Here is a 16,981-nt window from a genome sequence, read left to right on the forward strand (position 1 = left end):
AACAAAAGACCACGCCGGTGCCAAACTCTGCACGTGTCTCGCATTTTATTTTCTCCAGCAGTGAGAAATCATGCATGTATTTTTTTTTTTTTCCTTTCGCTGGGATGTTCAACAAGTGGCAGAAGTCCACCAGACCAGTTCAAACCTGACCTATGGGCGGACAGAGAGCGGAGGAAGCAAAAAAAAAAAAAAAAAAAACTCTCGAAACCCGACACAAGCCTAGCAACAGGCATCTACCAATGGCAGGACAGGACAACAACGAGTAGGAGCCAATCTTCTCCTCGCTCTCTCGCTCACTCTCTCACTTTAACGGCGTTTGTTTCTCTAAAAAGTTCCACGGAGGTATGACGTTCCCTGCTCAGCCTAATCGGGTTTGTGTTTCATAGAAAGTCATCGTCGGATTTGTCTAATGAATACAAGAAAGTTCACACGGCTCGGTTCACTTTTTTCTTTTTGCACTTGTTTTTCTGTGCAAGCACTTGGACAGTCGCCATAAACATTTTTTTGGTGAGGTCCGCAAGTGCATGTAAATTTCTGAAAAGTGCATAATCTCCTGGCGACACTAAAGCTAGCTCTTCCAACCCACATGGAGGTTTTAACCCTTAAGCGGCATGCATTTTTCCAGATGAACTGGAGTAACCTCCGGCATATTAGTCATTGCGATACTTTTTGAAGCACTAGTGAAGCTTCGTTTGAGGGTTCAACTTGACTAATGAATGAACAATTCATCAATTTCCTCAATAACACGGGCAATACAATCGAGGGTGGAAAAAAAGGCGTTGGCTAGCCGACTCGGTGCGCACGTGAGGAAAAGTGAGTTCCCGGGGGATGTTATTCTAACAAAGGGTGGGCAGCTGTCACAATACAACAAGCTGCAAGAAAGGGGGGGGGGGGGGACAAATTCGATAGAATGAATCAAGCACTCATTGCTAATTTTAGCCAAGTTTTTTTTTTTTTTGCAACTGTGACACAAAATGTTTGCCGGACTTATCTCTTACTACGTCGACAAAGCTGACCTTAGATGAGCAGCTGTTTTTTGGTTTTTTTTGCTCTCTCTCTTTCTGCTGACTCATCAAAAAAAAATGAGTCATCTCACTGTTGTTGATCAGCCTGCAGAAGTTGCAAAAGTACTCACACCATGTACTTAGCTTACTTCCCGCTACAGGCCTCCTGTTCTTCTCCATGTACAATAAACAACAGCTTGCTTCCACCATCCAAAAAAAAAAAAAAAAAAAACAAGAATCCCAGCAGGCTGTGTTTTCATCATATACAGTTTTTATGTAACAAACCAGGTCCCTGGAATGCTGAAGTCGATCGGCTTAGACCGCAGACCACAACAGACACTGATAAAGTCTGATATAACATGTCAGGAAAGATTAGAGGCCGTCATGTTTACCACGCCACTTTTTTTTTTCTTCTTCCCCCCTTTAGATTGCCTTGAGCTGTTCATACTGTAAAAAAAGCGTCCGAGTTCTAATTGCAACTACTTGCTTTTTAGATTTCAGGCGGACTTTTGAGTCTGTTGGACTAGAAAATCTCATCAGAAGTTTTGACAGAATGATCTCATTAGCAAACTGTCTGATTAAATTTGAGGAAAGGGAGGGGAGGGGGGGGGGATCTCTCCTGCTAAACTTTTAATGGTGGTGGTGAAAAGGCAAAAGTGATATGTCCTAATCATTGTTCTCAGTATCTAATTCCTTCATTAAAAGCTAATGAGCTCCAGTGCTAAATAAAGAGCGGGACAAACGTTGGGACGGGACCTCAATGGAGAGTGACGTCAAGAGCTCGCCGGCCCGTTAATGTTTAATCGTTTATGAAATGCCATTAGGGGGAGGGGGGGGACTCGATCACCTCAACCTCTGTCCTCTTCGCCTGATTGCGGATGAGCCATCAATCCCATTTGTGATCTTCTCAAAGCCCGTCACCTTTCCTGAATGAAGCAGTTTGTTGTCATGACCCCGATGTCGATTGTTTGTAGGCAATAGAGGCTCCCGCTCAGGATGTTACTGATGATTGTTACGGGTGATTCCGAAAAATACGGGATACTGGCTCCGTGCTGGTAGCGTCGGGTTCATTTAGCGACGCCTGGGGTCGAGTCGGAGTCTTCTCGACAGAGTCGAGGGTTGAGGGCTAGCGTGCTAGCTTCGACGTAGCACGCTAGTTCATAAATATCAGGAGACGATGAGACATTGAGTGGTCCTCGCGTTCCTCTTTGGTGACAAGCTGAGGAGCGGTCTGGATGTGTGCAAACACAACAATGCAGACGACAGCGTCTGAGGACTTCCTCAAAAAAAAAAAAAAAACACCAGCTCATGACTTGAAATCACATGAGTGTGGATAAATGTAGAAAACGCTGAGTCGCGACATCCGCGAGGATCCGAAATGATGCCAGTCACTCACATGGCTCACGTGTATTAAAATAAAAAAACAAAAACATTTCAAAATACGACGGAGCCCGGTTGAAAATTTGACAAATACGATCCGTTGTATTGGGTAGAGTCAGTGTAGTAGAGTTTATTTATAAACGGAGTCTTGACCTTTAAAAACTCTCAGTGGACCTCATAACCCGGGCAGCAGTATGTGTGTGTGTGTGTGTGTGTGTGTGTGTGTGTGTGTGTGTGTGTGTGTGTGTGTCCTCTGTTAATGCCACAGGTAGTGTCAGACATATTTGCACTGTGGTTAATCTGTTACAAACCAGCAGGACCAAGAAAAGGACAAAGCGACAGCTGAGCCTTTTTTTTTTTTGCGTCTCATGTTCTTAAAGATGGTCACGGAGGTGATGAGGTCATCCTTTCACCTTTACATTATTTAGTAGGATTTCAAACAAAGAGGCAAAAATTGAGAGTACGGTAATAATAACGTATTGAGTTTTTCCAATGGCGTCAAAGCACACTTTACAGCCGTTGCGTGTCAATTTTAAAACGAACGACAACCTCGCGTGACTCATGCGTCTTGACACGATGAGGAAGTCCGTCGGCGCTTGTTGTCATAGCCGGATAAAATGACGATGAGAGGATTTGATCAAGGATTTCTGCAATCTCAGCAAAATCGCCATTGAGTCATTATCCTTCGGAAGTAAGTGTGCACATTTGTTTTGAAATGAGGAAGCGTTAAGATTGTTAAAAAAAAAAAAAAAAAAAAAACAAGTACTGTCATTTTAATTAGTACTATTTAAATTTGTAATTTTATTTGATTTATTTCTTTTTTTTTTTTACTTACCTATTTTGCTCTTCCATAAATTTAAATGACTTTGTTTTATTATAGTCCAAAAAAGTGACTTCAAATATTTCTGATAATCAATCAATTCATCATATTTTTACACTTTGAGCGTGATACATTTATCGCTATAACAATGGCGGCATCCCCTCGGCCGCCGATTATGTCACAGCCAACGGGCGCCGGGGGGTTACGGAGGGCACGGCTGGCCGATGACAAGACGGGCGGGTGGAAAGAGTAATGAGAAAAGAGTGATGAAAGGCGAGCGAAGACTATTTGAGCACGGGGAGGGCTGGCGCTTTATCATGGATAAGTAAACAGCCAGCCGCTGCCTCTGGTGACATCATCGGCCCACAGAATCAATAACCAGCCACTTCCTGCTCAACGGGAAAAATCAATGACTCGGTACACTAGATTACCTTTTTGGGCACCTGAGAGAACAAACACAAGTGCGCACAAAAAGCAATACAAAAGTATTGGAGCAGGCGTCAGCTCATTATGGGATTAATGGGGAAAGGCGATAATGCCGCTTTGCTCAATCAGATTCCCGCAAAAGCGGATATGAAATTAAAAATTCAATGGTGGGATGTGTTATTCGTTTGCAGAGAAGAACTACGGTGGCCCAAAAGGGTCAAATACTAGTCCTGTATTTGTAATACATTGGCTTTAACAAAAAAAAAAAAAAAAAAGCAGGTCTTTGGCCTTTGGCTTGATTAACACGCCGATCCCGTGCGAGATTCCCACAGGAAGACTTGGGACAATACTGGCTTCTACTGGATGGACTTTGCCGACACGCATAAACAGAGAGGGCAGGAAGAAAAGCAAGTGCACAATTCTTCATGCGCTTTGAAAAAAAAAAAAAAAAATGGAACAATGAAGACCTCAAACACGCACATGCAGCCAGACAATGGGTGATGGAAGTGTGCCATAAAGGAAGGCTGTTGTCCAGTCACTGGGCAAGTGGGGCAAGCAGATGGTCATCTTCCCCTTCCCACATCAGCTGGAAGGGAGGGGAGTTGTCTCCACATCTCCTCGGAGGAATCCTTCTTCCAAAACACGTGCGAGTGATTCAGCCATAACCCATAAAACCAACGAGCGGACGAATGGAACGCGGACAGCGGAGGCTCCAAAACCAAAAGGCCACCGTGCCAAACGAAGCCGAGTCGGGTAAACACGGCGCAGGCAGCTTTCGGGTTGAAGAAAAAAAAAAAAAATGGAGGAAAGGTCACTTTCATATCCTGTTGACCGGCTGATGCCTCTCTCAGTGTGAATGTTTTGAAGAAAGAACATTGGACAGCCAGAGGAGAAGCCTGCTGATAGGAAATTCAATAAATCTTAAAGAAGTTTGCTGTCCGGGCTCCAAAACTTAGATCGGGATTTCCTGTGTGGATATTGCATGCTCTCCTCGTGCTCTTTACCAAGCCCGAGTAGATACTTGGACCTATCATGTGATCAGATTAAAAAATAAATAAATAAAATAAAATCACAGAAGCAATTGGCTGCAGGAGAGAGGGGGATAAAGAAATGAGCTGTTATGCAAAAAAAAAAAAAAAAGTGCAGAAAACAGCTTTGCATGAATGGGCCCCACTGTGCACCAGGGTTACATCAGCAGAGGTGTGCCTCATTCACATCGATTCCTTCTTTACGTTTTGGCTCTCCGCTCAATGTTCACCCCGGCGGCCTCTTCTATCAATTTGTTGACATCTATTTCTCTCAATCCATACTTCCACCCTTTCAGCTGGCCGTCGATTTGTTTTCCTTTCCGCCTCCGAGCGAAGCCGTCGTAAATTTTCTCGAGGGGGATTGACAAAGCTCGACGTACGAGGCCGCTTAAATTCCGCGCACGTGTGCGGGACGCTTTAAAACGCTAACAAATAGCATTAACTGACTGTTGCGTAAGCGTGACGACAATACGAGAAAGTGTACGACAATTAGCCTGCGCACGTATGACTACGAAATCCCACGGCAAACGTACAAAGCCCATTTTTTCCCTTTCCGCCCGTGAATTTCTAAGAACGTGCGGCTGGATTCCTAAAAAGCTGGAGGCTCCGCCCCGCCCCGCCTCTCTGCGCTCAACTATTTCAGCAGACATGAAAAACAGTATCAAGTGCCAAAATCTTACAACACACACACACACAACCTGCTGTACTCTATAGAAAGTCTCCAGGCCCCTCCCACTTTGAGCAGACAGTCGCTTTGCACAAACACGGCTCTGAACAACTTAAGATGGAGGGAGGGAGGGGGGGGGGGTAACCTATATCGTTGTCCATGTTTTTCTCCCTATGAGCAGCTCGATAAATAACAGGCCCCCTCAAAGCAACAGATGCTACGACTCAAACTGCAGTCAGCAGGGTCGGGGGGGGGGGCAAAGGAATTTCCATACTGACAGAGTAGATATAAAGCCCCCCCACCCCCTTTATTCTACATGGCGGCCTCCACAGCGACTAGCTCTTGTTTATGAAGCCCAATGGAGAAGTGTTAAGTATGTACGTTTCATGTTATTTGACAGAAAAGTCATTTTTATCACGGGGCCCCGTCGTAGACTCAACTCAAATAAATGTACGAACGCTTAATATTATATACGAGCCGGAAAACAATTTCCTCACGGGCCACATAAAATGAAGTGGCGGGCCGCATCTGGCCCCCGAGCCTCGAGTTTGATGTTGCCATTGTGGTTAGCATGTCTGACTCACAGTTTGAGGTTTGAGATATGAACCCTGATTGCGGTCACTCGCCCCCCCCCCTGCTACGGAAACGACGTAAACAACATGTCGGACTTTTCTCTCACCCCAAGACGATATTGATATCTCATCAAGGTTAGAAGAAGCGTTGCTATCGAGCGACCTCTTGGTAGGTAGCGCTGACAAAAGTCAGCTGCAGGAAAGGAGCATAGATAGCGAGGGGGGGGGGAGGGGAACAAAAGTGTACTTTTTCCCCTCAAGCGCTAAGTAACAACGTCTTCATCTTCGTCCGCTGCACTTTGGCCGGAATGGTTTGTCACCAGCGTTTGGAAAACGGACAAAGAAAAGATTTCACCGAAGTGGAAGAAGCGAAGGAAGCCCGAGCGTAGTCAGGAAGTCAACGGAACACACCCCTGGATGTGAACAGGGAGCAGACAGGAAAAAAAGTGCAATCGCAACTTTGTGGGTCTTGGATGAGTGCCTGTGACCGTTCTGCATACTAACGATGCAATCAAATCAAATTTTTGGCAAAAGGTGATCATTTGATTGTGTCGAAATTGCAAAAACTATAGCTTACAAAATAAAGCTGGTTCCTTGCAGAGGATAAAGAATATCTACAGTACACAGATGTGAGTGGCTTTTTATGAATCTGATTTTTCTCACACCAGATTAGATTCAAATCTTATATAAATTTTACATAGATGATATAATTACGATAGAAAGATTATTTTGAAATGGTAACTTTATACGTGCGCATGCCTGACGCGTTTTCTGCAAACAGTGGCGACAACGTGTTGACAGAGTCCCAATTTAACTTTGAGTCAACATTACGTAAAAGCTAGCGAGACGAGCGAGAGAGCCACATGATTGACAGATTTATATAGCCGAGGACGATAACGTATACATGCCGGGCGTCAAACTCGTCTTGGGACCGAAGCATGTTGCCATAACGACTTCCAGGACAGTTTGGCGATATGCTCACTTACTGATAAATACTTTAATTCATCTCTCGAGGGGGGGGGGGGGGGGGGAATGATTGCTTACATTCCCAAAAATGAGACGCTGAGATTTGTATTCATCACGCCGCTTTGAAAGACTTGCACCGAGGACCTTGTCTATAAGCAGCTGCGAGGGCCATGTGCCAAAAAAAACAAGCACTCCCGGTGTTTCATCGTGTCCTATCGCTCCGATTTTTTATTTTTTTTATTCCTTCATTCCGAGCGTTACCTTGAATCTGTCAGGTCAGCGACACCCCATAAAACTCGTATCGCATTTCAACTTGCCTCGTGCCCGAGGATTGCTAAGCATGTGAGGCGCACGAATTTTTTCCCGTTTTTTGTTTTGTTTTTTGCTTGCGAGGACAAAAATATAACAAAAACGTGATGATTGTTTTTCCAATGTGTGTGTGGACCCTCCCTATGAAGACTTCCTTATCAGTCTGTTTTTCCTTTTTTTTTTTTTCTCCAAGCCAGTCAGCTGTTCCCACTGCCGCGTGTTATCGTTGTCATTGTTTGAGATGTACTCGAGCTTTTTTTTGTGCACGGCGATGGGCCGAAAAAGGACGAAGAGTCCGTCCGTCCGTCCGTGCGAAATGTCTCACGCAAGTGTCAAGAGAACAAAAATAAACCCCGATGGTTGCATAACGACGAGATGCTCAATGCTGTATATCGGATTTTTTTCAGTCACTCTGCCGCCTCAGCATTTGCTGGGCCGTTCGGACTTTTCCCGTCCGGCAATAACAACTACCTGACGACTCGCCATTTGGGCACGTTGAGTTTCCTGTTAAAGTCGCTTCGGACTTTCCCCTCATAACTTTCTCGATTGTTTCTTTTATTGATATCACCCGCATCACCTGGGAGTACATCCTCTGTGATGATGTCGTCTTTGTGAGACAGGCCGGCCCACAAAAAACAGCCAAACTAGTTTGAACCAGTGGGCTGGAGCTCAACGACCCCCCCCCCCCCACTACCCACACGACTCCTCACACATGGCGCTATGATTTCAACAGGCTTTTTTTTTTTTTTGGGGCCTCATTGCAGTTTGTTGTGCATTCTCACACACATATGGGAGCCATTTGGAAAAACGAAACGGATCATTTTGCACCGGCCGACGTCGTGTAGTTAATCTTCTATAATTGCACGACTCTTGTTCGTGTATATTCTCATGCACCTGCGACTTATACAGCACGTCATGAATCAAGCTAGCTATTTAACCCGTCTTATGATGCATACGCATATCTTTGTCCATTTTTTCGACGTCAACAACTGTCTGCATCTCTCAAACGATGGGCTTCACCTTTGACTTCCGGCCTTGACAATGTTTTCTGTTTGCAGACAAAAAAAAAAAAACTGCCGCTTCCTCCAAAGTGTCTGCGATGAGGCACCCAGCCTACTGTACGCATCTGATAGCGGAGGCACGCTATGCGCTAGGTGTCACATGAGACAAATGACTGCTGGGTACTTCATTTGTGTGTGTGTGTGTGTGTGTGTGTGTGTGTGTGTGTGTGTGTGTGTGTGTGTGTGTGTGTGTGTGTGTGTCAACTATGAGAAGCACGTTGTTGACGATGAAGCAACGCAAGCGAAGACAGGCCTCGGCTGGAGAAATATGATAAACCCGTGTTGTTGGGGTTTAGTTTTTTTTCTTGCCCAATGTTCACTTATCCTGGCACGCTCTTGACTAAATTAGCTTCGCTCACACACACACACACACACACACACACACACACACACACACACACACACACACACACACACACACACACACACACACACACACACACACACACACACACACACACACACAAAAGCAAATAAACAACTTTGATTTCCTAGAAGTTTATGGACAGGCTCCAATGAATGTTTTCCAGAGATTTTTTTTGGTTTTTTTTTTGCCTCGCCTCTTCTTCCCATTTCCTTAAATGGCTCCACCTTTTTGTTTTTTAGGCCACGCGTAAACAGATCGAGAGGTGTGTCGCTCTCGACCAATGGCGGCTCGGCCCGGCTGCCGGCGACAGCCAATCGGAGCAGCCGACGCGACTTCAGTTAACGGCAGTTGTTGTTTTGCTGTCTCTTGAGTCTAAATAGAAGAGGAGGGAGGGTGGGGGGGGGGCATTAATAGGCTCTAAGTGCTTGCCCACAATTAGGTGGGGGCTAATCTCAATTTCACAAGTACGTGTGTACGCAATTCTACAACACACAAAACATTCCCATTGCTATCTACTTCGCTTTCTACCCCTCCACTCCTGCTTCCCCCCCCCCAAAAAAAAAAACAGAGCACACTTTGTTTCTTGCACATAAACATCACTCACATCCTCCCTCGCACACACACAAAGACGCGTGCACGCTGATTAATGCTAGTCACAAGGGTGTGGAAGCTTGGCAAGTGCGCTAACAACTGTGTCCCGGTGCAAACAGGACACCTAGCAGTAAACAACACGCAGAATCCTGCCCAGTCCCCGCCATGAGGATGACTTTTACTTAACCCCGTTTGGTTCTGTAAAGTTTCGAAGCGTCCCGGGAAAATAAAAAAAATAAAAAAAACACTATCGGGCTCTGCCGCAATAATCGGCAAAGAAAACATCCATGGCTTGTTTTTTCCCTCATTGGTTGCCAGATGGAGTTTCACAATGACAAATGTGTTTTTGTTTTATTTCAACAGAAGTCGGAGAGCTGTCAAAACTGCACGAAGACGATACGGCCGATTTAAGTGGATCCGTTTTTTTGCTTCCTTTTTTTACTGGCCAGTACTTTGCACCTACTCAAGACAACTTGTAAAACTCTCCCAAATTGAACTTTAGGATAAGAACAAAAGTTGGAACAAAATGAAATATTAATCTTCCTCGCAGGAGGGGAGTGAAAACATCCCAGATGGAGAGCGACGATTGAATGTTTGCACACAACGTCTCGGCGAGATGTTCACCTTTGCACACCTGCGTTCCGAAAGGCACGGTTAGGTGCGGTATTTTGCAGCGGTTCCCTTGATTCAACAAAACCTACTTTGCTGACCCAGATTTCCAAAGAAGAAAGACACAAAAAAGGAAGAGTTGCCATAAAAGTTGCGCTTTTGCGCCGCCCAATCGGCAAACGACATCCAATTTATGCCAATCGACTCGTTTTTCATCTGAAAGCTAGTCAAAGCCGCGTTTATTTCATCATCCCGATTCCTCACTGCTCATTTGAAAACAAATATTGACTTTGGTGCTATAAATACAATGTCTCTTGGCGCATATAGAGCGGAGAGTCCCTGTATAGCTCACGATATACAAAAAAAAAAAAAGCAAACAAAACAAAGGCGGCTTGAAAGTCTGCAACGGGAACATAAACAAAGCCTTCGTAAAGATAAGCAAACACCAGATGGCCAGTAAGGACTCGGAGACAGAAAGAAAGAGTGTTTCGACACACACGCGTGATGATTTGCAAAGAAATTGACCTATTTCTTCTGCATAACGGGGATGATAAATCATAGGGGCTTCTTTCACGACAGGTTACAAAACCTCCACTTGTTCCCCGGACGCGGAAGAGACACGTTACATAAGTTCTCCGCTGTGTTTGCTTTCCCTCGGCACGGCGGTCGAGTATATGACGAGAGGTCCGTATGGAGTTCCTTCCTTCCTTGACGTCAAGTGATGAGAAGCAAAGTCAGTGGAGCCTTTGACGTTTGCCCGAATCGGGTCCGATGACGACAATTGAGGAAAAAAATGCCACTGTTTCTAAACTTTTGCTCAGATCTCTAGTCTAAGACGCGATTTGGTGCCATGAGATTACAAGCGGGATTTGAAACGTGAAGCTCATAGTGGTTAATCGCTTTTGCTGAAAGGTTACGCTAAGATAGCTAGCTAAGTTGGCATAGTCGAGACCGTTTGGTTCAGAGAAAAAAAAAGAAAGTTGAAAGTTGAGAATGTGAGCAGCATTCTGATGAAAGATAAAAAGCTTTTGTCTCTGTAAATTCCAACTGCATGAAATATTTTTGGCATTCTGAAGCTAGCAGGTCTGGGATATGGATTACGTTTCCTTGTTAGCAGTGAGAACAAAAATGACAAGAATATAGCAAAACAATATTTCAAGAGAATTTGGATATGTCCGGAATGGAAATCATGATTATCCGTGAATCAGGAAGAAGTCTGCCAAATAACTCATAAAACAAACAAAATCAAAAAAGTAGGCCAAATAAACACAATGACGGCCATTCTAGTTATAAAATGGTATAAGTCCAAATAAGGAACTCATTTTTTTAATCTCATAAAGAACTTTAAGAGCTGCCAAATATGTGGAATAAAACTTATTTACAAAAATAATTAGCAACAATCTTTGAGATTAGCCTACAAGCCTAGATGTCGATAAAAATGACCCGAAATGTGTCACGGGAAAAAAAAAATAACGGTGTACAATTAAAAGCTGCTGAGAGATGAAGTCAGAGGTTAGGTGTGCTCGAGAGGTTTGAATACGTTGAACTGTCAAGTGAGAGAAAAAAAAAAAAAAAAAGGAAGCGAGCCAGCGTTTCCCCTTTTACGCAGGCGTCCTCTGGCACGTTACACACGTGCGGTCGCAGAGAACGACACAAAAAAGTCACAACAGAAGCTTATCGAGTAACATGATCGTACATTGATATCGTTGTTGTTTTTTTTGTCGATGAATACTTATGATTTATCGCATGATATCGGTAAGGCGGAGCTATATTTAACAGGAATCGCGGTCGACGCAAACACGTTGGCCTTGGCGGCACGAGGGTCAAGGTCAAAGGTGAACCGCTGTGAGAACGGGGCGGTCCCCGTAGCGCGGCTTTTGACGACGGGCCTGCGTCATAAACGAGCGTTCGTATACACGGCAACTTTGGACAATGCAGTCCGTGAAAAGCTCACGATAGCTATTCGGCTGCGACCATTGGAATACGGCACGTGCGAAAACAACACGGCAAAAAAAATAATAACAATGGCAGTGTTGTTCCAATACTTTTGGAGTGGACTGTATCTGGGGTTACCTCTGTATACAGTTAAAAAAAAAAACCAGCACTGTAAACATTGCAAAGAAAAACATACATTGGGCTCCTGTAATTTTGTTTATTTTTGGCAGGTTGACCAAAGTGTTGAGCCGAGTGCGGTTTGTATCCTAATAGGGGTCGAACCTCAGACTTAAGTCAGGCCCGCAGCCAGCTGACTAGCTTTTGGTTACCAGATGAATTGAAATCCTTCACGCTCCCTGCTATAAATCTCCCGAGACATGTCAACACACATGCAGGATCAGCGGATGCGCGCGCACACACAAGTCTGACCACATAGACATGCACGCAAATAAATACACACCAGTTGGATGACAGCCCGGTGACCAGGGCAAAAGGAAAATATCAAAATCATGCGGAGCATTGCAAACATTCATGCCCAGTGCATGGAAAATTCCCACCCCCACGGCAAGACCGCAAAGGCAGCGCGTGGAGTCACAGTGCCCTCGTGTGGCCGTCATGTGAATTTGCAAGCAGGCAGTAAAAGCTCCGTGGTGAGCTATGAAAGAAAAGAGAGTGAAGGACAAAAAAAAAAAGATGTGCTGATTTCATTCGTGACTTTACTCAAATTAATTCGGACTAATTGGACATTTTAGTGTCAAAAAAAGCCAGCTAATGTGAATGATGTTGTGTATTTGGAGCACAAGAACACATTGAAGCATCAACAAGTTCAAATTTCAAAATGTCCATAAATACATAATTGCGGCCTGGCCAAATGCCAAAGCACATAAAGTCATGTGTGATTCGCATAAAAACGAACGAGTCGGTGAAGGATTCTTTTTGAGTGCTAAAGATTCAGTTGGAATAATTTGTCGCGTTAAAACACACGCTGCAAATAAGCGGGCAGATCTGATTTATGATGATGCCAGCTTGGGTTTCCACTGGCAGCGTTAAAACCAACAAAAAAAAAGGAGGATTTAACACATTCTTGGGCGGGGGGGGGGGGGGACGCCTTCGCCGAGGAAGCATTAGAGGGCCGTCATAAATCATTTTCGAGGAATGTAATTTCATCTGGGATTGCTGTATAAATATCGGCGAAGCTTGTGAGTCTTGTTTATCCAGCGGAACGGCTCGCTGCACTCGTCCCCCCCCCCCCCCCAAAAAAAAATACATGAAACTTAATAACGGCATTAGACGGGATAGAAATCCAAACACGGACCTCACACTTGAGCATTTTTTTGTGAGTCTTGAAAGGTTGGTCCAAATTTTTCTTGCACCTGCTACCTGACTTTGCCTCCGATTCCGTTCTTCACTTCCAAGTCAACCTAAGCCCTCCAATTCCACTCCTCTGGCTCTCTATCAACTGAATAGCACGGCTAGAAATAAAAGTAGTAACGTGGTGCCAACCAACCAATCAACCCCCCCCCCCCCGCCATTGCACTTGATGTCACCGGCACCATGACGACTGCTAACACTCCGCAAAATCCCAAACCCGACGTGAACCCATCCCTCCCACCGTGCAGGTTTTGGTGGTTTGGGGGGGGGGGGGACCCGGTTTTATATGTTAACCACTATAAAAGCCTGTTTTTTTTTTATCATTTATTCAGGCTTACCGGATTGCCCATGACCTAGTTGTGCAATACCGACACCCCCCCCTCCCTCCCTTCCTTGAATCTGTAGGCCAAAGCATCCTGCACTGGTTTTGAAAGGGGGTTTGTTTGTGGACCCCCCTCCAAAAAAAAAAAAAGATACACCCCATGACTTCACGTAACCCGCCAGACATACACAGCGTGAAGTCTCGTTGCACATCATCCATACCGACACAGAATTTGCCTGTGTAGTCACTGTGCCAAAGGTCAGCGCCTGCTGCTCGCCGAGCTTACTCTCCGCCTCTTCGTCCAATTTCTATGACCTGCTCTACAGAGAGTTCCTCTAATCCAAGCAGATCTGCGCAGACCACAGGGCTATGCAAACCCCCCCCCCTCGATTGACTCAGTAAATCAGCAAGGATGCCCATGTACATATAAAAGCAAAGGAAAGGGAGTAAGATGGAACATTCCGGAAATGGTCACAGAGTGCCTGGCTCGACAATCCGAACGGACCCGACGACGTCATGCCGCGTCTGTCCCCCCCCAAAACAAAAAAAATGCGCACATGATGTTTATTCAGCCTTGACTCGAGCGATGCGATAGTGACAACATGTCGTCACGCATCTCGTTCTCACCGCTATTTACCGAGAATTCAGGCGGTTTACTTTTTCAGATAAAGGTGGGAGTCACTTTGAAGAAAAAAAATAAATAAAAATCGTGTTTACCGCACCATTTAATAGACGCGACGGTACGATCGTTTGGTATAAGTGTGAGGCACAAATTGAGGTTTGGATTTGAATAATGCATGAAAGAAAAGCCATTCGGCGTTGGATGTCACGTAATCGAGTGTCGATGTCGACTTGCTTATCGTCTATCCATTTGCAATCCTCCCGCATGCTTCATGCAAAGTGAATGAAAAACCATTTGAGAGGCGGAACACAATGGCGTCAATTACATCATACAAAGAGGCCACTCTTGTGGACTGGACTGGACTGGACTCCTTTCATGCCACCGAGGGAATATGGTGACCGGGTGATGGAGTCTGCCCACCTCGTCAATCTCGACAATTGATTTTGTGTGTTTCGGTGTGTGTGTGTGTGTGTGTGTGTGTGTGTGTGTGTGTGTGTGTGTGTGTGTGTGTGTGTGTGTGTATGGCACGTCAATCTATCTATGGGTGTAGAAATTGTGTTTATACTGCAAGTTATCAGAATACAATTGTGGGAATGACAAATACAATCATAAAAAAAATATATATACTTTGACCTTTGACCTCTTGGATGACCCTTTTTTTTTTTTTTTTTTTAATCGGCCAGAAACGCATGTACACACGTACGAGGATAACTCATGGGAATGGGTGCACACAGACACACACAGATGCCTATTTTCAGCCTTGACCCAATAACCCTTGACCCGTGGGGCTCACTGTGAATACGTGGGGGGCAACATAACACCGCAAAGGCATCACTGCCAGGGGGATAAATAAAGTTTTCAGATTTTGCTCCCAAAAGCCATCACAGTTGTGTGTGCTTTCCATTTCAAACAAGAGCAAAAAAAGAGGAGGGGGAGGTCAAGGATTTTGGGGGTCTTCAAATGTAAGAGCTCATCCTCATGAGACACAACGCCGGGCTCATAAAAAGCAGCCTTTGGCAAGCCGTGGGGCAAATGCAGCTTAGCATAATTCAAAAATACCAGACGGCGTGTACTGCGGTGCGAAGCTAAAACCTCCAAAGCAGCTTTCTCCCTCTTTCATCCCTCGCCCTCTATCCTCCACCATCCCAAAACACTCCAGCGAGAACAGCAAAAGGATGCCAAGCCTCTCAAATTGTTTCTGGTAATAGAGAGCTCGGGTCCGACGAGCTAATCCTAAAAATATCCATCTCGCTATCTCACTGTGTACGGTAGGGGAAACTGATTTCGGCTGATGCCGTTAAGAGCAGATGACAAAAGCGAGTTAAACATAAAGTGTCGGATGACAAAGATTGTGATGAGATATACTTCCAATAAACACGTCAGCTCAAATTGCGTTGTCGGGATGAGACATTCTAACGAGCAACAAAGAAGAACGAGGGAGTAATCCCTCCTAAACAGTAGATGGCGCTACACTGCTGCTCCACTTTGTTCAGTATTAGAGCATTTTGATGATCACTTTTATTTCATTTTAAACACAAGATGTAGTTACAGTATTGTATTTTCGGATTTTTATTGTTAATATGTTTTATTAATTATATAATTATATATATAATTATATATATCATTTTAACACTGTCTATTGATGCTAATCCAATGGACAAAGCAGAAATTGGTAGATGATCAATGAAGGGGCTTCGTAAACAACAGGAATAATAAAGCCTTCCTACCTGGACCGCCTGTAAAAGCCGGAGACATCGCTCCCTCACGTCTTCGAAAGGACACCGCTTGGTGAGCATGAGCAGGTGGGCTAAGATGTCGTTCAGGTCGCTGTTGGGAGGTGACCCGGACGCCAGTGAGGGCGAGGATGCAGTCACAGGCTCGATAGCCTCCACTTTGCTCAGGACCTCTTGGCGAAGGTGCTCCATGGCGGCCGTCCTGGAACTGGCATCCCGGCTGGCCAGCCCATCCCACCTGCCCAGAGTCTCCTGGTCCTGCACGTCCATCCTCTGATATGGAGACTTGATGTGTGTTGTTGAAGTACAGTAAAGCTAAGGCAAATATTCACACATGAGATCACTCAAAATGTGGGATGATACACATCGATATGTATACAAACCAACAACGGAGTGATGCAGCAAAGTGGAGATTGTGGCACAGAGCTGCATATTAGAAATACTAGCAAATGTGCACATACAATACCAATATGCTAACTCATGTTTATTGACGTCAGATACCAACATCTGCATTGCCTTCTAAAAGGAATCCAGCAGGGGATTTAAAGCAACCTCATGCCAAGACATTGTTCCTCTGTCACCACAAAAGAAGCCCCATAATTAGAAATAACAACCTCCTGCAGCTTACTTACCTACTTCGCCTGTAAATGACAACTTTGAACGCCAAAACGTCATTAAAAATGAGCAAATACCGAAGCCTGCCTGTTAGTCACCGAGCTCCATTCAATTTGCTTCTCTGTCAATACAGTGCAAGTAAAAGAGCGACGTCGTTTGTCGAACACGGGTTCGCAGTCAAAATATGACCCAAAAATAAAGAAGGGTCTCGTGAATAAAATACTTACTTTTGTCACATTCTTCGGTGCGGGTCTTGCAACTGGACACCTTTACACAGAAGTGACCAGCCTCGTTCGCCCTGCAGCAATAATACAAGGAGGCTGAACGACGGGGTAAATGTTTGATTGATAGCCGGAATGAGCCAATGGAAAGAGGTAGTATGTCTTTAGAGGCGGGATAAAAGCAGATCTGACAGCTGATTGGTTATCAATCCAATGGTGAGGGAAGGCTTTCGGGAGTTGAGTTTTCATCGAAGTTTTCATCAATTTTATCTAACTAAAGGTAGTTTTCTATAAACTACAATTCCCAGCATGCAACACGCTATAACGGTCGCCCCCCCCCTCTACACCACCTCAAGTTGTTT

The 16,981-nt window shown here is 44.8% G+C and overlaps 1 protein-coding gene across 1 annotated transcript in view; it reads right to left on the reverse strand.

Moving 5' to 3' along the window:
• The window catches only part of sesn1 (sestrin 1), a 24,106-nt gene extending 7,386 nt beyond the window's left edge, over window positions 1–16,720 (reverse strand). The window contains exons 1-2 of the mRNA XM_085937257.1: window positions 16,626–16,720; window positions 15,778–16,098 (exon numbers count right to left, since the gene is read on the reverse strand). Coding sequence (XP_085793383.1) covers window positions 15,778–16,053 — 276 coding nt within the window. The 5' untranslated portion in view covers window positions 16,054–16,098; window positions 16,626–16,720. The remainder of the gene's footprint in view (window positions 1–15,777; window positions 16,099–16,625) is intronic.
• Window positions 16,721–16,981: the final 261 nt, after the last annotated feature.

Source organism: Syngnathus leptorhynchus, chromosome 18, assembly GCF_054491065.1.
Source record: "Syngnathus leptorhynchus isolate UIUO chromosome 18, UIUO_Slep, whole genome shotgun sequence".
NCBI classification, from domain to species: Eukaryota; Metazoa; Chordata; class Actinopteri; order Syngnathiformes; family Syngnathidae; genus Syngnathus; species Syngnathus leptorhynchus.